Source organism: Rhinolophus ferrumequinum, chromosome 22 (assembly GCF_004115265.2).
Source record: "Rhinolophus ferrumequinum isolate MPI-CBG mRhiFer1 chromosome 22, mRhiFer1_v1.p, whole genome shotgun sequence".
NCBI classification, from domain to species: Eukaryota; Metazoa; Chordata; class Mammalia; order Chiroptera; family Rhinolophidae; genus Rhinolophus; species Rhinolophus ferrumequinum.
In genome coordinates, this window is record NC_046305.1 from 51061547 (window position 1) to 51078182 (window position 16636).

The window sequence follows — 16636 nt, forward strand, 5'->3', positions numbered from 1 at the left end:
GAGGGTTGCCCTGCAAGCTTTGGGTTTGACCCCATCGGGCTACCGTCGCCGGGACCGGAACGGCACCTGAGGTTTGCTTCCGGGCGTCTCTTTTGCTTCCCTTTCCCTCCCCTCACGTTTTTACCTTCCCCCTGCTCCCTTTTCTCTTTCGTTCTCTCCCGTAGAGGCCCACCCCTGAGGCGTGAGTCTGGGGTCTGGTTGGTGAAAAAGAGCTATTGTAGCTGGAAGCAGGGAGGTGTGGGACATTAACTGAGGTATTTGGAAACCAAGGGCTTGTCTGGAATGTTTTGTTTGTGGGAGGAGGTCGGGTGAGGGTGGGAAGGAAGTTTTCCCCCTGCGGCGAGCGGGGGCGGGGTTGAGCTGGGTTTGCAGGAGCGTGGGACGCACCCCTGCAATGGGTAACACAGGGGTGGGGCGGGATGTGGGCAAAGTGAAAAGTGGAGGCGCTGAGAACTGGCATTGGGGTTCCCCCGGCGTACTGGCATCAGTTTTGCTTTAACCATTTGATCAGAAAGGCAGCTAACATCAATGTGTGGGTTATTTGGATTGTAGGTTTTAGGTAGCCACGTTTTATTCCAGGTTGCTTTTTTCCCCTTGCTTTGGAGAAATCTCGTTGCTGCAAGCTTTTGTGTGCTTAAGTAGTATAGACTCTTCAAAAAGTAAATTTCCACATGTAATGTAAGGAGAACAGCTAATTAAAGAGAAAACAGTGAGTTAGTGAGTGATAGACCGACCTCTCCTCTCCAACTGGAGGTATTTGTTCAAGCTAGGCAATAGCGTGCAGCCTCCTTTTATTGCACTTTATTGCGCTTCACAGGTGTTACGTTTTTTAGAAATTGAAGGCAAAGATCCTCTACCAGCAAAAAGATTATTGCAATACTCGCTTTATTGAGGTGTCTGGAAGCCCAACCCACAATATCTATGAGGAATGCTTATATCTTAGTAAATCGGCTCTCTTGAGTTTCCGAAAACATTATTTCCAGTAGTTCCCTGTTGTACAGTATATGCCCTCTCAAACTTTTAAATCTTACTCAGGCTTAAAGTCTATAGAGTAAGATGAGAACTCTGTAGAATCTCAGCATCATATAGTGGAGAATGGGGAGAGAGACCAGAATCAAACCTAACTATATTTGAATAACAAGTAAGGAGTAGAAAGGAGTTTTATTAGAGGGCCGAAATTCTCTGTTGCGGTTATAATGACTCCAGAGGTAATTTTAGCTTTCTCTTCCATGTAGAGGACAACAGCATGTCCTCCCTCCCTGGGTGCCTTGGGTTGGATGCAGCCACAGCTGCAGTGGAGTCCGAAGAGATTGCAGAGCTGCAGCAAGCAGTGGTTGAGGAGCTAGGCATCTCTATGGAAGAACTGCGGCAGTTCATCGATGAAGAACTGGAAAAGATGGACTGTGTACAGCAGCGCAAGAAGCAGCTGGCAGAGTTGGAGACGTGGGTCATACAGAAGGAATCTGAGGTGGCCCATGTTGACCAGCTCTTTGATGATGCATCCAGGTGAGGACTGCATGGGAGGAAATCTCTCCATTGGCAGACATTTTTAAAGTATAATTGTTCATGACACTGTGTCACGCACCTTATAGTTTACAAGCTACAGATGTGCAAAACCTGACTCTGCCTCAAAGGTTAGAGTCCAATATCTTACCTCACCACCATCCATATACAGAGGCTGCCAAAAAAATGTATATACATTTTAAGAAAGGAACAAACGGTATTAAAATTGTAATACTCTATATACTGATAACAAAAGATGAGGACGGTCATATGTATACATTTTTTTGGCACCCCCGGTATATAGAATATTCATCTATCAGAGCCTAATATGTGATCGGAAGTAGGGGCCAGATCTTGAGTCCCTTCCCTTCTTCCTCTTGTGCTCTACTTCAGAACAAGTGCTTTGTTTTCTTAGTAAGATCATCTGAGGATTGAGGATTGTGAAGAGTTACTGTCTTATGTAACTGGAGCATTAATAAGGTCCTAGGGCCCTAGAAGATTTATTTCTGGTGCCCTGGTTGTCACTTAGGACACATTTTCGAATAACAAGGTAGATGATGAGATGTGTTTGAAAGGACTGTATTTTGGGCTTACTGTGGATTTTTGAGGAACTAGTCTGGAAACCGCTACTGAAACATTTTTCTATGGGAAAAGCATTCTATTCTAAACAGAGATGCTTTGGAATATGGCTGTTTAAATTGAGGTCAGCATATACTTAAATATATATAAATTCGAATGGCTCTACACCTACTGACCTTTTCTACATGTGTTCCAATATTAGGGCAGTGACTAATTGTGAGTCTTTGGTGAAGGACTTTTACTCCAAACTGGGACTACAGTACCGGGACAGTAGCTCCGAGGATGAAGCTTCCCGGCCTACAGAAATAATTGAGATTCCTGATGAAGATGATGATGTCCTCAGTATTGATTCAGGTAAGAGATGAAGCTGTGGATCGGAAAGTCTCAGAATTGAAATTGAAACACTAGAAGATGAGAAGATGGAAGAGAGGAGAAACCACTGTCACTAACTCCATATTCCTAACGTTGGACTTGTCTGATACAGGAAGAAATAGAATATTGTTAGTATCAGAGTGTCTCCTACACGCTACTTCCTGATTGGTTATCCTCCTTTCTTTTTATAGGTGGCATTAGCACCTATGTATATATCCCAAAACAGTACATTGTTTGGTTTTATCTATTTTTTAATAGTTTTTTTTAAGGTATAATTTATGTACGATAAACTGCACCCGCTGTAAGTGTACAGTGTGCGTTTTAGTACATTTATACAGTAATGCAAACTTCAGCGCAATTTAGTTTTAGGACACTTGCGTCACCCCAAAACATTCCCTCGAGCCTGTGTGCGCAGTCTCTGTGGTTACCCCAGCAACCACTGATCTGCTTTCTTTCCGTAAAGTTCTGTCTTTTCTAGAAATTTCATATAAATAGAATCACAATATGTCTTCTGTGGTGTGTCTGGCTTCTGTCACTTAACATAAGGTTTTCGAGGTTCATCCATATTGTTGCATGTGTCGGTAGTTTGTTCCTTTTCTGCTGAATGATATTTCATTGCATGGCTATTCCACATGGTTTTACTCATTCCTCAATTGATAAACCTTTGGATTGTTTCCAGTTTGGGCTATTATGAGTAATGCTGCTATGAAATTTGTGTATAAATCTTTGTGTGAACATCATGTTTCATGTCTCTTGGGTATTCTACCAGGAGTGGAATTGCTAGGTGTTAATGGTAAGTGTATGTTTGAGTTTTTAAGAAACTGCCATGCTGTTTTCCAAAGTGGCTGTATCCCACTAGCAAAGCGTGGGGTTCCAGTTTCTCTACGTCCTTTTCAATGCGTGGTATTGTCAGTCTTTTATTTTAGCCATTCTAGTGGGTGTGTAGTATTATCACACTGTGATCGTAGTTTGAATTTCCCTAAGGACAATTAGCATCTTTTAATACATTCGTTTGCCATTTATATATGCTCTTTGGGGAAACATCTATTCAAATCTTTTGCCTTTAAAAAAAATTAGATTGTCTTCTTCTTCTTCTTATTATTATTATTATAATTGGGAAATATAGTGGAACAGTGTGTTTCTCCAGGGCACAGCTCACCTCCAAGTCCAGTTGCCGTTTTCAATCTTAGTTGCAGGGGGCACAGCCCACCATCCCATGCGGGAATTGAACCGGCAAACCTGTTGTTCAGCGCTCACACTGTAACCAACTGAGCCATCCAGCCGCCCATGTCTTTTTATTATTGACTTAGAAGACTTATGCTTTAGGTACACTTCATTTATCGGATATACAAGTATTGTATAAACATTTTCTCTCAGATTATGGTCTTTTCGTTTTCTTAATGATGTCTTTAGAGGATTAAACATTCTTAAAGTAGGGTTGAGGTTGGTTTGTTTATTTTGTTTATGGCTATCCAGTTGTTCCACCACAATTTGTTGAAAAGACTGTTCTTTTGGTACCCTTGTCAACAATCAGCTGGCCCTGTGTGTGAGGATCTACTTCATCACATTGATATAAATGTCTATGTACTATCACCACACTGTGTTAATTACTATAGGTTATAGTACGAGTAAGTATTAAAATCATTTTGTTAGTGAAAAGCCTCCAAATTTATTTGTATTTCATATACGGGTCTATTCCAAATTTTAGGAACAGCTTGTCAGTTTCTACCCCCCCAAAATTTTTTTTTTTTAACCGGCTAGGATTTTTAATATGAACTGTATTGAATCTAAAGATTAATTTGGGTAGTATTGCCTTTTTAACTAATAGCGAGTCCTCTAATGAATGAACATGGTACATCTGTCCTAAGTATTAGGAGTTTATTCTTTTTAATTCTAATGTGAATGGGATTATTTTCTTAATTTTATTTTAGGATTGTTGCTAGGATATAAAAATATAGTTGGTTTTTGTGTATTGATCTTGCAGGATATGACATTATCAAATTCACTTATTACTTCTAGAAACTTTTTGTGGATCCATTAGGATTTTCTATACTCTAGATCGTGTCACCTGCAAATAAAGTCAATTTTACTTCTTTCTAATCTGGGTGCCTTTCATTTCTTTTTCTTGTCTTGTACTCACTGGAACCTCCAATACAATGTTGAGTAAATGTTTTACGAGCATATCCTTTCCTTATTTCTGATCTTAGGGGGAAAACATTTGGTCTTTAAGCATTATAATGTGAGCTTGGTCTTTAAGCATTATAATGTGAGCTGTAGGGTTTTTGTGGCAACACTTTTATCAGGTTGAGGGAAGTGGCTTCTATTCCTAGTTTGCTGAGTGTTTTTTATCATAGCTGGATTGGATTTTAGATTTTTGTCAGCTACTTTTTCTGATGATCATATGTTTTTTGTCCTTTATCCTGTTAATAGGGTGTATTAATTATTGTTTGGATGTTAAACCAACCTTGCATTCCCAGAATAAACCCCTCTCCCTTCATTTTAGTGTATAATCTTTTTTACATGTTATGGTTTCAGATTTGCTAATATTTTGTTAAGAATTTTTGAACCAAGGTTCATGAGGGCTGTTGGTTTGTAGTTTTATTGTTTGTTTGGGTTTGGTATCAGCCATATGGGTAATAAGATGTTAGGAAGTGCTCCTTTCCTCTGCGTTTGTGTGGAATTGTGGTATTTCTTTCTTAAATGTTTGATAAATTCAGCAGTAAGACCATTTTGGCCTGGGCTTTTCTTTGTGGAAAGTTTTTCTGTTTTTTTTTTAAATGAGCTTTTTAGTTGGGAATAATTTTAGATTTACAGAAAAATTACTAAGATAGTACAGAGATTTCTTGCATACCTTTCACTGGTTTCTTTTAATGTTAATAACTTATTATTACCTTGGTACCTTGGTCAAAACTAAGAAGCAAACATTGGTACATTACTTTTATCTAAATTCCATACTTTATTTGATTTTTGGACTTTTTCTGTTCTTGGATTCAGTCTAGGATACTACATTGTTTTATTGTGGAAAGGTTTTTAATTACTAATTTATTTTCTTTACCTGATATGTCTACTTAGATATTCTTTTTCTCCTCCAATTGGTTTTATTAGTTTGTGTCTTTCTAGGAATTTGTCCATTGTATCTAGGTTGTCTAAATTATTGTCATAAAGTTGTTCATAGTATTCCCTTACAATCCTTTTTAATTTTCATAGGTTCTGTAGTGATGTAATTTCTTTCATTCCTGACGTTGGTTATATTTGGATCTCTTATTTTTCCTCAGTTGGTCTAGCTAAAGATTTATCAATTTTGTTGCTCTTTTTCAAGGAACCATTTTGGGGGTTCATTGATTTTTCTCTACCGTTTTTCTGTGTTCTCTCCTGTTTTCTATTTCATTGATTCCTACTCTGATCTTTATTATTTTCTTCCTCCTACTTACTTGGGTTTGATTTGCTCTTTTCTAGTTTCTCAAAGTGGATGCTTAGCTTATTGATTTAGACCTTTCTTCCTTTCTAATTTAAACATTTAAAACTATAAATTTCCTTTTAACAGTGCTTCACTGCGTCTCATAAATTTTTATGTTATATTTCATTTAGCTCAATTTTTTATTTCTTTTGTGATTTTTCTTTGACCAGTGGATTATTGAGGAGTACATTGTTTGATTTCCAAATATTTGGGAATTTCCTAGATTTCTTTCTGTTGTGAATTAATTTCATTGTGGTTAGAAAACATACTTTATATGATTTCAACCCTTTTAAGTTTCCTTAGACTTTTTAAATAGCCTAGCGTGTTGTCTGTCCTAGAGAATAATCCCTGTGTGCTTGAAAAGAATTGTATTCTGCTGCTGGAGTGTTTTATAAGCGCTACAACAAAAATGACCCTCGTAGGATGACCCACATGTGGTATGACTCCATTGACATGAAATGTCTAGGATCAGCAGATCCACAGAGACAGAAAGTAGATGAGTGGTTGCTGGGGGCTGAGGAGATGCTGGAATGGAGTTACTGCTAATGGGCATTTTCATCACCCCAATAACCCACCCCATACTCATTAGTGGGTTTTCTTTTTGGGGTGATGAAGAATTAGATAGTGGTGTAAGTTGTACAACCTTATGAATATACTGAAATGCACTGAATTAACATTTTAAAACAGTAAATTTTATGGTATGTGAATTATACCTGATTTTGTTTTAAGTTTTTTTAAATGAAATTTCAAATGTATTTATTTCCTTAGTTGCACTAGCCACATTTCATTTGCTTAGTAGCCGTGTGGTAACAGATTGGACAGTGCAGATGTAGAGCAATTCTATTAGAGCATCAGAGCAAGAAGTTCTACTGTATAGCACTACTCAAGAATAAACAACTTTGCTTAACTTATTGACCACATCTCATTTTTTCAAGTCATTCAGCTAATCCATAAGTAAGTTATTGTTATAAACATTCAAAACCCAAAATCCCACAGACCACCACCTGTCCTAGTACTTTACCCCAGATAAGCACTGTCACCTCTTGGCTGTGTATCTCTCTGGACCCTTTTGGTACTTTGACATAGATATGTATACCTGTATCTGTTTTGCAGTTGTTATCAAGAGGCTTCCACGATAATGCTTTTAGATAGCTTAGTTCTTAATTTCTTGGAAATTGTTGTGTGTAAGTATCTTACACTCGTTAGAGTTTTTCTCATCCACAGGTGACGCTGGGAGCAGAACTCCAAAAGACCAGAAGGTGAGTTGGAATTGGTAGGGGTAGGAGGACAGATAAGAATATGAAAATGGGAGAAACTTTTGACCAGACCGTTCAGTCAGTTCAGCCATTCACATATAATCATTCACCCTGTAATCAGCCCTGTGGGTTGTAGTCCTCTAACAGACGTGGTAAGACTGCAAAAGAGGTTACTTAAAGATGCATACACTGATTGCTACCAAGTGTAGAATCTGGCAGTGTCCAGCTAGGTGAGATTAATCAAGGAAAGCTTCCTAAAGCTGATTTCTGAACCAGATTTATAAGAAAGGGCAGTTTTGCCTGATAAAGTAACCGTTAGCTTCCAGACATAACTAATTCTACTTTGTTTCTTGGAAGACAAGTTACTTCTTTTTCTGAAGTAATTTCTTCTTCTTTTTTTTTTTTTTAATTTTTATTTATTTAAGTGTGTTTTTCCAGGACCCATCAGCTCCAAGTCAAGTAGTTGTTTCCATCTAGTTGTGGAGGGCGCAGCTCACAGTGGCCCATGTGGGGATCGAACCGGCAACCTGGTTGTTAAGAGCACTGCGCTCTAACCAACTGAGCTAACCAGCCGCCCCCTGAAGTCATTCCTTACCCATCCTACTGTCTTAAAACTCGTTTCCCTCCTGCCCTTCCTTGCAGCTCCGAGAAGCGATGGCTGCCTTACGGAAGTCGGCTCAGGATGTGCAGAAGTTCATGGATGCGGTCAACAAGAAAAGCAGTTCCCAGGAGCTTCATAAAGGTGAGGATCAGGAGGAGCCTCAGGACACATGGGGGTGAACTCCTACAGAGATTTCATGGGTGACTGGCTTTGTTTTAGCATCTAAGAAGCCTTCTCCACCTTTGTTGGGCTATACAGGTCAATATAAGATTATTTTTTATTTTGTTTTTCCTTATCTCTGTAAGTCTTTTGCCTGCCGATTTTCCAGGGTGTGATGGCTTTGTCCAAATACCTTTTTAGCTCATGCTCATGACTCCTTCCAGATAGAGATCAGAGAGAAGAACTGAAACACTTAGAAAGCAGTTTGAGGAAAGCTCTGTTTGTAGAATGGGGCTGTTTCAGGAAAATGTGGTGTAAATGCTACTTGGCACTTCATGAGTGGCAGGTAATACTGTTAATGAGTTGGAAACATTTGGTTGAAGTGAGATGCTCTTGAATTACATGCGAATTTCAATTATTCGAGTTTTTCCTGTTAGCGTAACAGTTGAGTCAGCTATGCCTTGTGCTTCTGCCCTTGGTCAAGAGAGAGCAAAAGTAGTTAAGGATCAAAGATGGCCACGTTTTCCCTGGATACCTCACTGCCCTCTCCTCTTTTTCATTCTCTCCCCAGTTTCTTTCCTGTCTCTTTAGAATGCCTTCGCTTTTTTCCACAGGGACTTTGAGTCAGATACCCGGAGAACTAAGCAAAGACGGGGACCTGATAGTCAGCATGCGCATTCTGGGCAAGAAGAGAACTAAGACGTGGCACAAGGGAACCCTCATTGCCATCCAGACGGTCGGTACGTTCAGCCTGCGCAGGAGCTCGCGAAAGGCAGTCTGCAGGTCTCCATTGCGGACCGACTCCTGTCCGTCCCTTTAGCCGGGCCTCTTGTCTCGCACTCGGCAGCCAGGATTTACCCACAGACTGATGGCTTGGAACATTTGTTGTGTATCTCTCCCTTTCCCTCAGGGCCAGGAAAGAAGTACAAGGTGAAATTTGACAACAAGGGAAAGAGTCTGCTGTCGGGGAACCATATTGCCTATGATTACCACCCTCCTGCTGACAAGCTGTATGTGGGCAGTCGAGTGGTGGCCAAGTACAAAGACGGGAATCAGGTCTGGCTCTATGCTGGCATTGTAGCTGAGACACCAAACGTCAAAAACAAGCTCAGGTACCTGGACAGAGGACTGGAAAGAGAGCGGAGGCCGGGAGCACAGCACCTGCCCTGTTCAAGCCATAGTCCAGATCTCACAATTAGCCTTTGTGCTTAGTCCCCAGTGGCCAGAAACCCTTTCTCTTTCTTTGCCACAGGAGTCATTCGGGTGATTCTCTCTTTCTCGTTTTTTTTTTTTTTTTTTTTAACCTTTCTCAAGGACAACACTTGGAAATCTAGGAGAGTACTCAGGATTGATTAATAGGGGAATAGGGAATCCTTAGAAATCAAGAAATAAAAGTGGAGAACAAATGGTTTTCGGAATAGGAATCTGATAGTGGAACAAGAATAAATAGCTTTTGGAAAAGTGGGCGTATGTTGCTTAGGTTAAGGGAGAATTTTTTTTTTTTAATATTTTGGGGAACAGTGTGTTTCTCCAGGGCCCATCAGCTCCAAGTCAAGTCATTGTCCTTCAATCTAGTTGTGGAGGGCGCAGCTCAGCTCCAAGTCCAGTCGCTGTTTTCATTCTTAGTTGTAGGGGGCATAGCCCATCATCGCATGCGGGAATTGAACTGATAACTCTGTTGTTCAGAGCTCGCGCTCTAACCACCTGAGCCATCCGGCTGCCCAAGAGAGAATTTGTAACTCTTGGGGTGGGAAGAAAGAATAACAGGGAGAAAGTAGTAGACTGGAACTTCTCCTCTGAAGGGTGTCCTGTTTGAGCCAGAAGAGTGGAGGCTAAGATAAGATAATGTCTATAGGTCCATGTTAAATACGACCTCCTGATCTTTCTGCCATCACTCTTTTCCTTACAGGTTTCTCATTTTCTTTGATGATGGCTACGCTTCCTATGTCACACAGTCTGAACTGTATCCCATTTGCCGGCCACGTGAGTGTGTTTCCTCTCTTCCTTAGTGGTGTAGACTGTCTTCCTTACCTTGTATTTCTTCAAAAGACGCCCAGTTGAAGATCCCTAGTATTCTTGATGCTTCAGTCCCAAAGAGCAAAAGTTTGATTAAACCCTTTCACTGCGTTAATTAATTTCAAGTTTTTTCCTTTCAAAATGTGTCAAAAATCCACAAAAAATAAAAAATTGATATTGCGACTATTTTATGCATTTAATAACATTTTGAGCTGCATTAAACATTAATGACATTTTTATTTTAAATCTTTGTCATATGGTAATAAATTTACCATTATATTGAATTTTAGCAAAAAATAAACATACAAAATGGCATCAATTAGATATAAGTATAAATAAGAATCTAATGGCATTGATGACATAAAAAATTTATTACAAAATGTTACACAATATGACACACAAACTGTCTTTGTTGTTGATAGTGCAAGCCATAGGAAAACATACCTGAACGTTGCAGCAAAAGTGTTAATGTCCTTTGGGAGATACAGCTTTATTTGTTCATCTCTAGTGCTGGGTCTCTGTAGCCAAAGAGTGAAACACTGGAAGGTCAGGCCTGACCTTGGGTGGATACTCATATTGTAGACATGTTTTGATTTCTTTTCTAAGTGATTAGGTTTGAGACAATGTTACTGCTTTCCTGGTCTCATGCTTTGTCTGACGTGTATATAAATCTGTGGTCTGTGTAGTGCTTTCTACAGAAGTTAACGTTAGTCGGGGCTTCATGCTGTCCCCTACACTTGTGAGTGGCTTGGGGACAGACTCCTACAGAAGCAACGGTATTTAATTGCAGAAGAGTCAACTAACACTGCTGTTTCCACATAACATGACAGTAAATGCTTTCAGGGTTCCTTAGAAGCCTGAAAGAGAATGGGAAGGACAACGGTTTTTTTTAATCCATTTCATGATGCCACCTGATCTTTTTGATTTACCTCTAGACTTATACCAAGTTAGCAAGAATTTCCGTTAGAATTTTTCTAAGGAGAAACATCCATTTTTCCGAGATGAGTGACTCAACCTATATTTAGTATTTACTCGATTTGTGTGATCATTTACACAGTGAGGTTCGATGCTTTTAGGTTATCTTAGGTTTGCATCCCTTGAGGTTATGATTTCTTCATTTATTTTTCGGTCCCTCCCAACTGAAAAAATACCCAACATCTCCTTGCCAACCAGTTTGTCCTGTGAGACATGCCCTACCTGCCCTCTCTCAGCCCTCCTTCTTTCTTGGGACAGTGAAAAAGACGTGGGAGGACATAGAAGACATCTCCTGCCGAGACTTCATAGAGGAGTATATCACCGCTTACCCCAACCGACCCATGGTGCTGCTCAAGAGTGGCCAGCTTATCAAGACGGAGTGGGAGGGCACGTGGTGGAAGTCCCGAGTGGAGGAGGTGGACGGCAGCCTGGTCAGGATCCTCTTCCTGGTACTGTTCTCCCCTAGAGTTGTGGAGGGTCCGGGTGGGCTGAGGCGCGTGAGAGAGAACAATGAGGATGGTTTTGTCAAACGTCATAGCTTCCCTCTTTCTTGTCCTTCTATCTGTTCTCACTGCTTTGGGTCAAATTTTGCTGTGTCCTTTGTGTTCTTCTGTGGGTGGTGGTTGAAAATAAATTCCCTGGATTTAATTAGGATACCAACCTGCACGGTGGTGGTGGGGGTTTTTTTGTTTTTTTCCTCTAGGCGTAGCCACGTCGCATGTAGGTACAGAAGAAGCATCCAGTTCCATTTGTCCGTGCTTTGGGTTTGGTGGCGTAGAGGGACAGAGAAGGAGGGATCAGGAATTGGAGGTCCTGATGATCTTTCAAAACCCAAGTTAATTCTTAGACCTTATGTACCCATCCTTTTCTCCCTTCTCACGCCTTACTTAGAATGCTGCTTCTTCACTGAGCTCTCCCAGCTTTTTGTTCCTAAGGCCTTATGATCCTGGTCATGTTTCTTATACTCAGTAAAAACATCTATCGCTCCTGAGATTTCTTAAACAAGGAATATATGTTTTTCTAGTTGGTATTCCTGATGCCTGTCAAGGAGCCTGGCACATCAGTTTCTTGACGAGATGAAGAATTCAGGGCTCCTCAGGGAGGTTTCCCTGAGGAGGCAGGCACCTGGTGTATATTCTCCGCAAATGGCAGGATCGAGTCTAGTCTTTAACCCATTTAATCCCGCCCTTCCTTCCTCCCAATCCCCCAGGATGACAAAAGATGTGAATGGATCTACCGAGGCTCTACACGGCTGGAGCCCATGTTCAGCATGAAGACGTCCTCGGCCTCTACACTGGAGAAGAAGCAAGGGGGACAGCTCCGGACACGTCCCAATATGGGTACGTCCTGAAAGATACCCTGGGGGAGGGAAGAAACGCACACCCCAGCCAAGGAGATTGTATACAACGGCTATCCTTTGTTTACCAGGATGATACTACTGACTCATTGGAAACAGGACGTGTGCCCTGAGTTGTCCCCAGTAGTGGTGATGGATTTGTGGTGCTGCTTCCACATGCTGTGGCTCTGATTCGTTCTAAACAACCACATAAAAATCTGAAACAACTGACTTAGGTTAGGGGTTGGTGGTAGCTGCCTCTGGTACTCCCAGGAGAATCACCTGCTTTTTCTTATCTGTGGTCACCATTTTATAGCCCAAACTGTTTCTGTTTTTATGTGTTCCTGGCATACTTCCTGGTTGATTTTTTTTTTCCTCGCTACACTAGTTGATCAAAGAACATATTTTTGAAAGTTTTCACCAAAATAGAATCACTAACATAAATCGTCCGAGGCAGGAAGAGAAAGTCTTACTGTGTAAGTCAAAGCCAGGCTGTGCCAGTTTCCCCACTCATGTGAAGATTGGGAACTGACAGTCTTAGCACTCACTCAGAATGTTTCCATTTTTGCTTTTTTATATTATGTAAATTGAGGATCAGGTGTGTGCATGAATCCAGGTGACACCGTGATCTTCTCAGTGGTCCATGTCCTTTTTCCTGTAGGTGCTGTGAGGAGCAAAGGCCCTGTGGTCCAGTATACCCAGGATCTGACCAGTACCGGCACCCAGTTTAAGCCAATGGATCTCCCACAACCTACAGCCCCACCCGCCCCGCCTGCTACACCCACCCCACCTGCCCCACAGGCTCCACCTCTGTCCCCCCAGGCAGGTGACACTGAGTGAGTGCTAGTCCTTCTTTTTGGCCAGTTTCTTTCATATTTCGTATTTTCTGTATTCTTTACCATATGATCTCTAATCTCCCAGAAGCTTGGAAAGCCAGCTTGCCCAATCACGGAAGCAGGTAGCCAAAAAGAGCACGTCTTTCCGGCCAGGATCTGTGGGCTCTGGTCATTCCTCCCCTACATCCCCTGCACTCAGTGAAAATGTCCCTGGTGGGAAACCTGGGATCAGCCAGACATACAGGTGAGAAAATCTCAGGTGCTCTCTGGGGGGCTGGCAGTGTGAAATGAGTGGTCCCTTCTAGGGAGGTTCCTTGGCTCCAAGGGGTTTTGTTAAGGCTATTACAGGGAAGAGTTTGGACTTGAAACAAAAGCTTTAACCTTGGAAGCTTCCAAGAAACAGAACATAAAAATAATTGAATTAGAAACTGGGTGCCAAGAAAGTCATTTGTTAAAACTTCTTATTGAATGTGGTGTCATTGGTACAATAAAAAGGGAACACTACAACCTGTTTCCTTGAACCGTGGGAGTTCATAAGGACATTTATAGGACACGTAGCAGGAAAAAGAGCATTGGTAGAAGACTGGACTCGACTTCCATAATTCACAGGGAAAAACACTTTCAGGAAAAGATACACTGTTGAGATAGAGGTATTGTCGGTCAGTGAAGATTAACCAGGATGTTTCCTTGTCGGGGTCTTTTGGCAAGGCATGGGAAAATCTGGTGTCATCTTCAGCTTCAAGAGCACCGCTGTTTGAAAGATTAAAGAAGTGGTTTAGCCAGGTGGGGGGAGGTAATTGTATAACAGATAGACCCTGTTGCATTCTTACCTGATCTTGCATCTCATTTTCAGATCACCGTTAGGCCCAACAACCACTGCCCCGGCACCCCTGGCGCCCCCGGCGCCCCCAGCACCCCCCGTAACCCCCGCTCCCTCAGCACCCCCAGCCCTCCCAGCCCTCCCAGCCTTCCCAGCGTTCCACGGCATGCTGGAGCGGGCCCCGGCAGAGCCCTCCTACCGCGCCCCCATGGAGAAGCTTTTCTACTTACCTCACGTCTGCAGCTATACTTGTCTGTCGCGAGTCAGACCTATAAGGAGTGAGCAGTACCGGGGCAAGAACCCTCTGCTCGTCCCACTGCTCTATGACTTCCGGCGGATGACAGCCCGGCGCCGAGTGAACCGCAAGATGGGCTTCCATGTTATCTATAAGACACCCTGTGGCCTCTGCCTTCGGACAATGCAGGAAATCGAACGCTACCTGTTTGAGACTGGCTGTGACTTTCTCTTCCTGGAGATGTTCTGTTTGGATCCGTACGTTCTTGTGGACCGGAAGTTTCAGCCCTTTAAGCCTTTTTACTATATTTTGGACATCACCTATGGGAAAGAAGACGTTCCCCTATCTTGTGTCAATGAGATTGACACAACCCCCCCGCCCCAGGTGGCCTACAGCAAGGAACGAATCCCGGGCAAGGGGGTTTTCATTAACACGGGCCCTGAATTCCTGGTTGGCTGTGACTGCAAGGACGGGTGCCGGGACAAGTGAGTCGGGAGGGCTGTTGCCGGCCCTGCCTCACCTGTTTTGGGGTCGGTCACCTTTCTTTCCACCTCTTGCAGTGCCTTATGTCTGCCTTCTGCATCCCTTTCCCCTTTCCCCACCTGCCTTTACCTCATTCCTCAGCTGAACTGCCTTGAGGCCTCCATGAAAACTAGGAGATAGAGGCACTGGGGTTGACTTGGCCCCACTGCATAACCCTGGGTACAGGTGTGTGTTTCTATCTCTGATTCTCCTCCTCTTCCTTTGCTTCCCTCCGCCATGCTTTCAATTTCGTCATCTGTCTCTGTCTTCTTCTCACTCTGTCATATGCTTACTCCATCTTTCCCTTTCTCGTTTACACGTATGAGAGAAGAAAAAGAAATTTCCCCACCTTAACCCCACCCTTTTATCAGTGCTCCTTGCCTCTAAAGAAAACCTCACAGCTCTAGCTGTCGTACCTTCTATCGTGTACAGGTCCAAGTGCGCCTGCCATCAGCTAACTATCCAGGCTACAGCCTGCACCCCTGGCGGCCAAACCAACCCCAACTCTGGCTACCAGTACAAGAGGCTGGAGGAGTGTCTGCCCACCGGGTAAGTAGGAGAAAGTACAGCACCTCAGACTGAGGGGCACGTTCTTGGTTTTCTATGCTTGTAGGAACCATCAGAATTTTAAATTTTGAACCAAAAATAGAGTAACCAAAACAGGCATTTTATCAATTAAATCTTATTTACTGAAATCCCAGCTCATGTTTCTCCCGTGGGCTTTCCTTGAAATGAAGACATAGAATGATTGAAAAGTGTCTAGTAATTTTCTGTTGTGGTCAAAGGTGGGGAAATTTCCTAATTTTACAGCTGTATGAACGTCCTGACAGATTGCCCTGGGCCCTGAAATTGAGTGGAGATAGGCAGAGCCAGCGTGTGTGCTCGAGAAGAACAGGTCAGGGAAAGAGGAGCGTGGTTACGTAAGAGTGTGTGAACTAATAAGCCTAGTGCTCAAGATACATAATTAGCAGAGAGAACAGGAGAAGAGATGAGAAGGGCATCAGTGAAATAATGCAGATATTTTCCTATAATTGAAGAGTCTGTTTCCAAATTGAAAGGGCCAGTCAGGTCCCAGTGTAATGGATGAAAATCGACCTGCACTAAAACAGATGATAAGAAAAACACTGAGGACGAGAAGAAAATCCTAAAAGCTTCTAGAGAAGAGAAATAGATCACACACAAAAAAGAGATTCAAAATGACTTCAGCCTTCCCAAAGCATCATTGGAAGCTGGATAGCAATTAAGCAATCCTTTCAGAATTCTCCGGGAAATTATTTCTAACCTAGAGTTCTAAACCCGGGCAGACTGTCAGTTGAGTGTTAAAGCAGGTTAACGATGTATTTTAGAACATGAAATACCTCAAAATTTTCCGTTACTCCCCTTCTCAGAAGTTACGAAATATTTACCAAAATGAGGGGATAAAGTCAAGAAAGAGGAAAGCATACAGATCCAGGAAATAGGATCCAACTCAAAAGGGGGGTGAGGGAAATCCCACAGATGATGATGAAGGAAAAGGGGGCTTCCAGGCTGACTGCTGAGTGTAGGGAACAGCGGGTATGACAGCGGCCAGACCTGGCTGCAAGAGCCTTCGGGAAAATAAACAGTGTGATAGAAAACCTGCTGTGTCTGAGTATCTTCAAAGGAGATTGAGACATTGAAAACTAAACAGAGGAAAAGACAGTGACTAGCTTTAGCTGCATCACTGTATCATTTATGTTTTTGTTACAAACGAAACATTTGAATCTTGTAACAATGTTTAGACTTGATAATGCTGGGTGGTAGGTAAGTATTCATTGTATCTTTTTTACCTGTTTGAAATGTTTCATAAAAGTGTTCTCAAATAACCACAAATAATATGTCACTCCCCTACAGAAAACTCGCCAATAGCTTCCCACTGTACCTCGGATTTTATTCTCTTAATCTTGGGTCACAAGACACTACTATCTTGCCTCTTCCTATCTCGCTCCCT

General features: G+C 42.2%; 1 protein-coding gene across 7 annotated transcripts in view; it reads left to right on the top strand.

Moving 5' to 3' along the window:
- SETDB1 (SET domain bifurcated histone lysine methyltransferase 1) overlaps nt 1-16636 on the top strand; it is a 22808-nt gene continuing 6172 nt past the window's right edge. Inside the window, exons 1-15 of one of the 7 annotated variants that reach the window (XM_033092571.1) lie at nt 23-71; nt 165-254; nt 1236-1506; nt 2285-2436; nt 7136-7170; nt 7810-7909; nt 8542-8667; nt 8838-9039; nt 9837-9910; nt 11177-11367; nt 12129-12258; nt 12916-13090; nt 13176-13334; nt 13944-14630; nt 15100-15216. In XM_033092571.1, coding sequence (XP_032948462.1) covers nt 1247-1506; nt 2285-2436; nt 7136-7170; nt 7810-7909; nt 8542-8667; nt 8838-9039; nt 9837-9910; nt 11177-11367; nt 12129-12258; nt 12916-13090; nt 13176-13334; nt 13944-14630; nt 15100-15216 — 2408 coding nt within the window. In that variant the 5' untranslated portion in view covers nt 23-71; nt 165-254; nt 1236-1246. The other 6 variants (XM_033092572.1, XM_033092570.1, XM_033092574.1 and 3 more) reach the window with 6 other exon arrangements.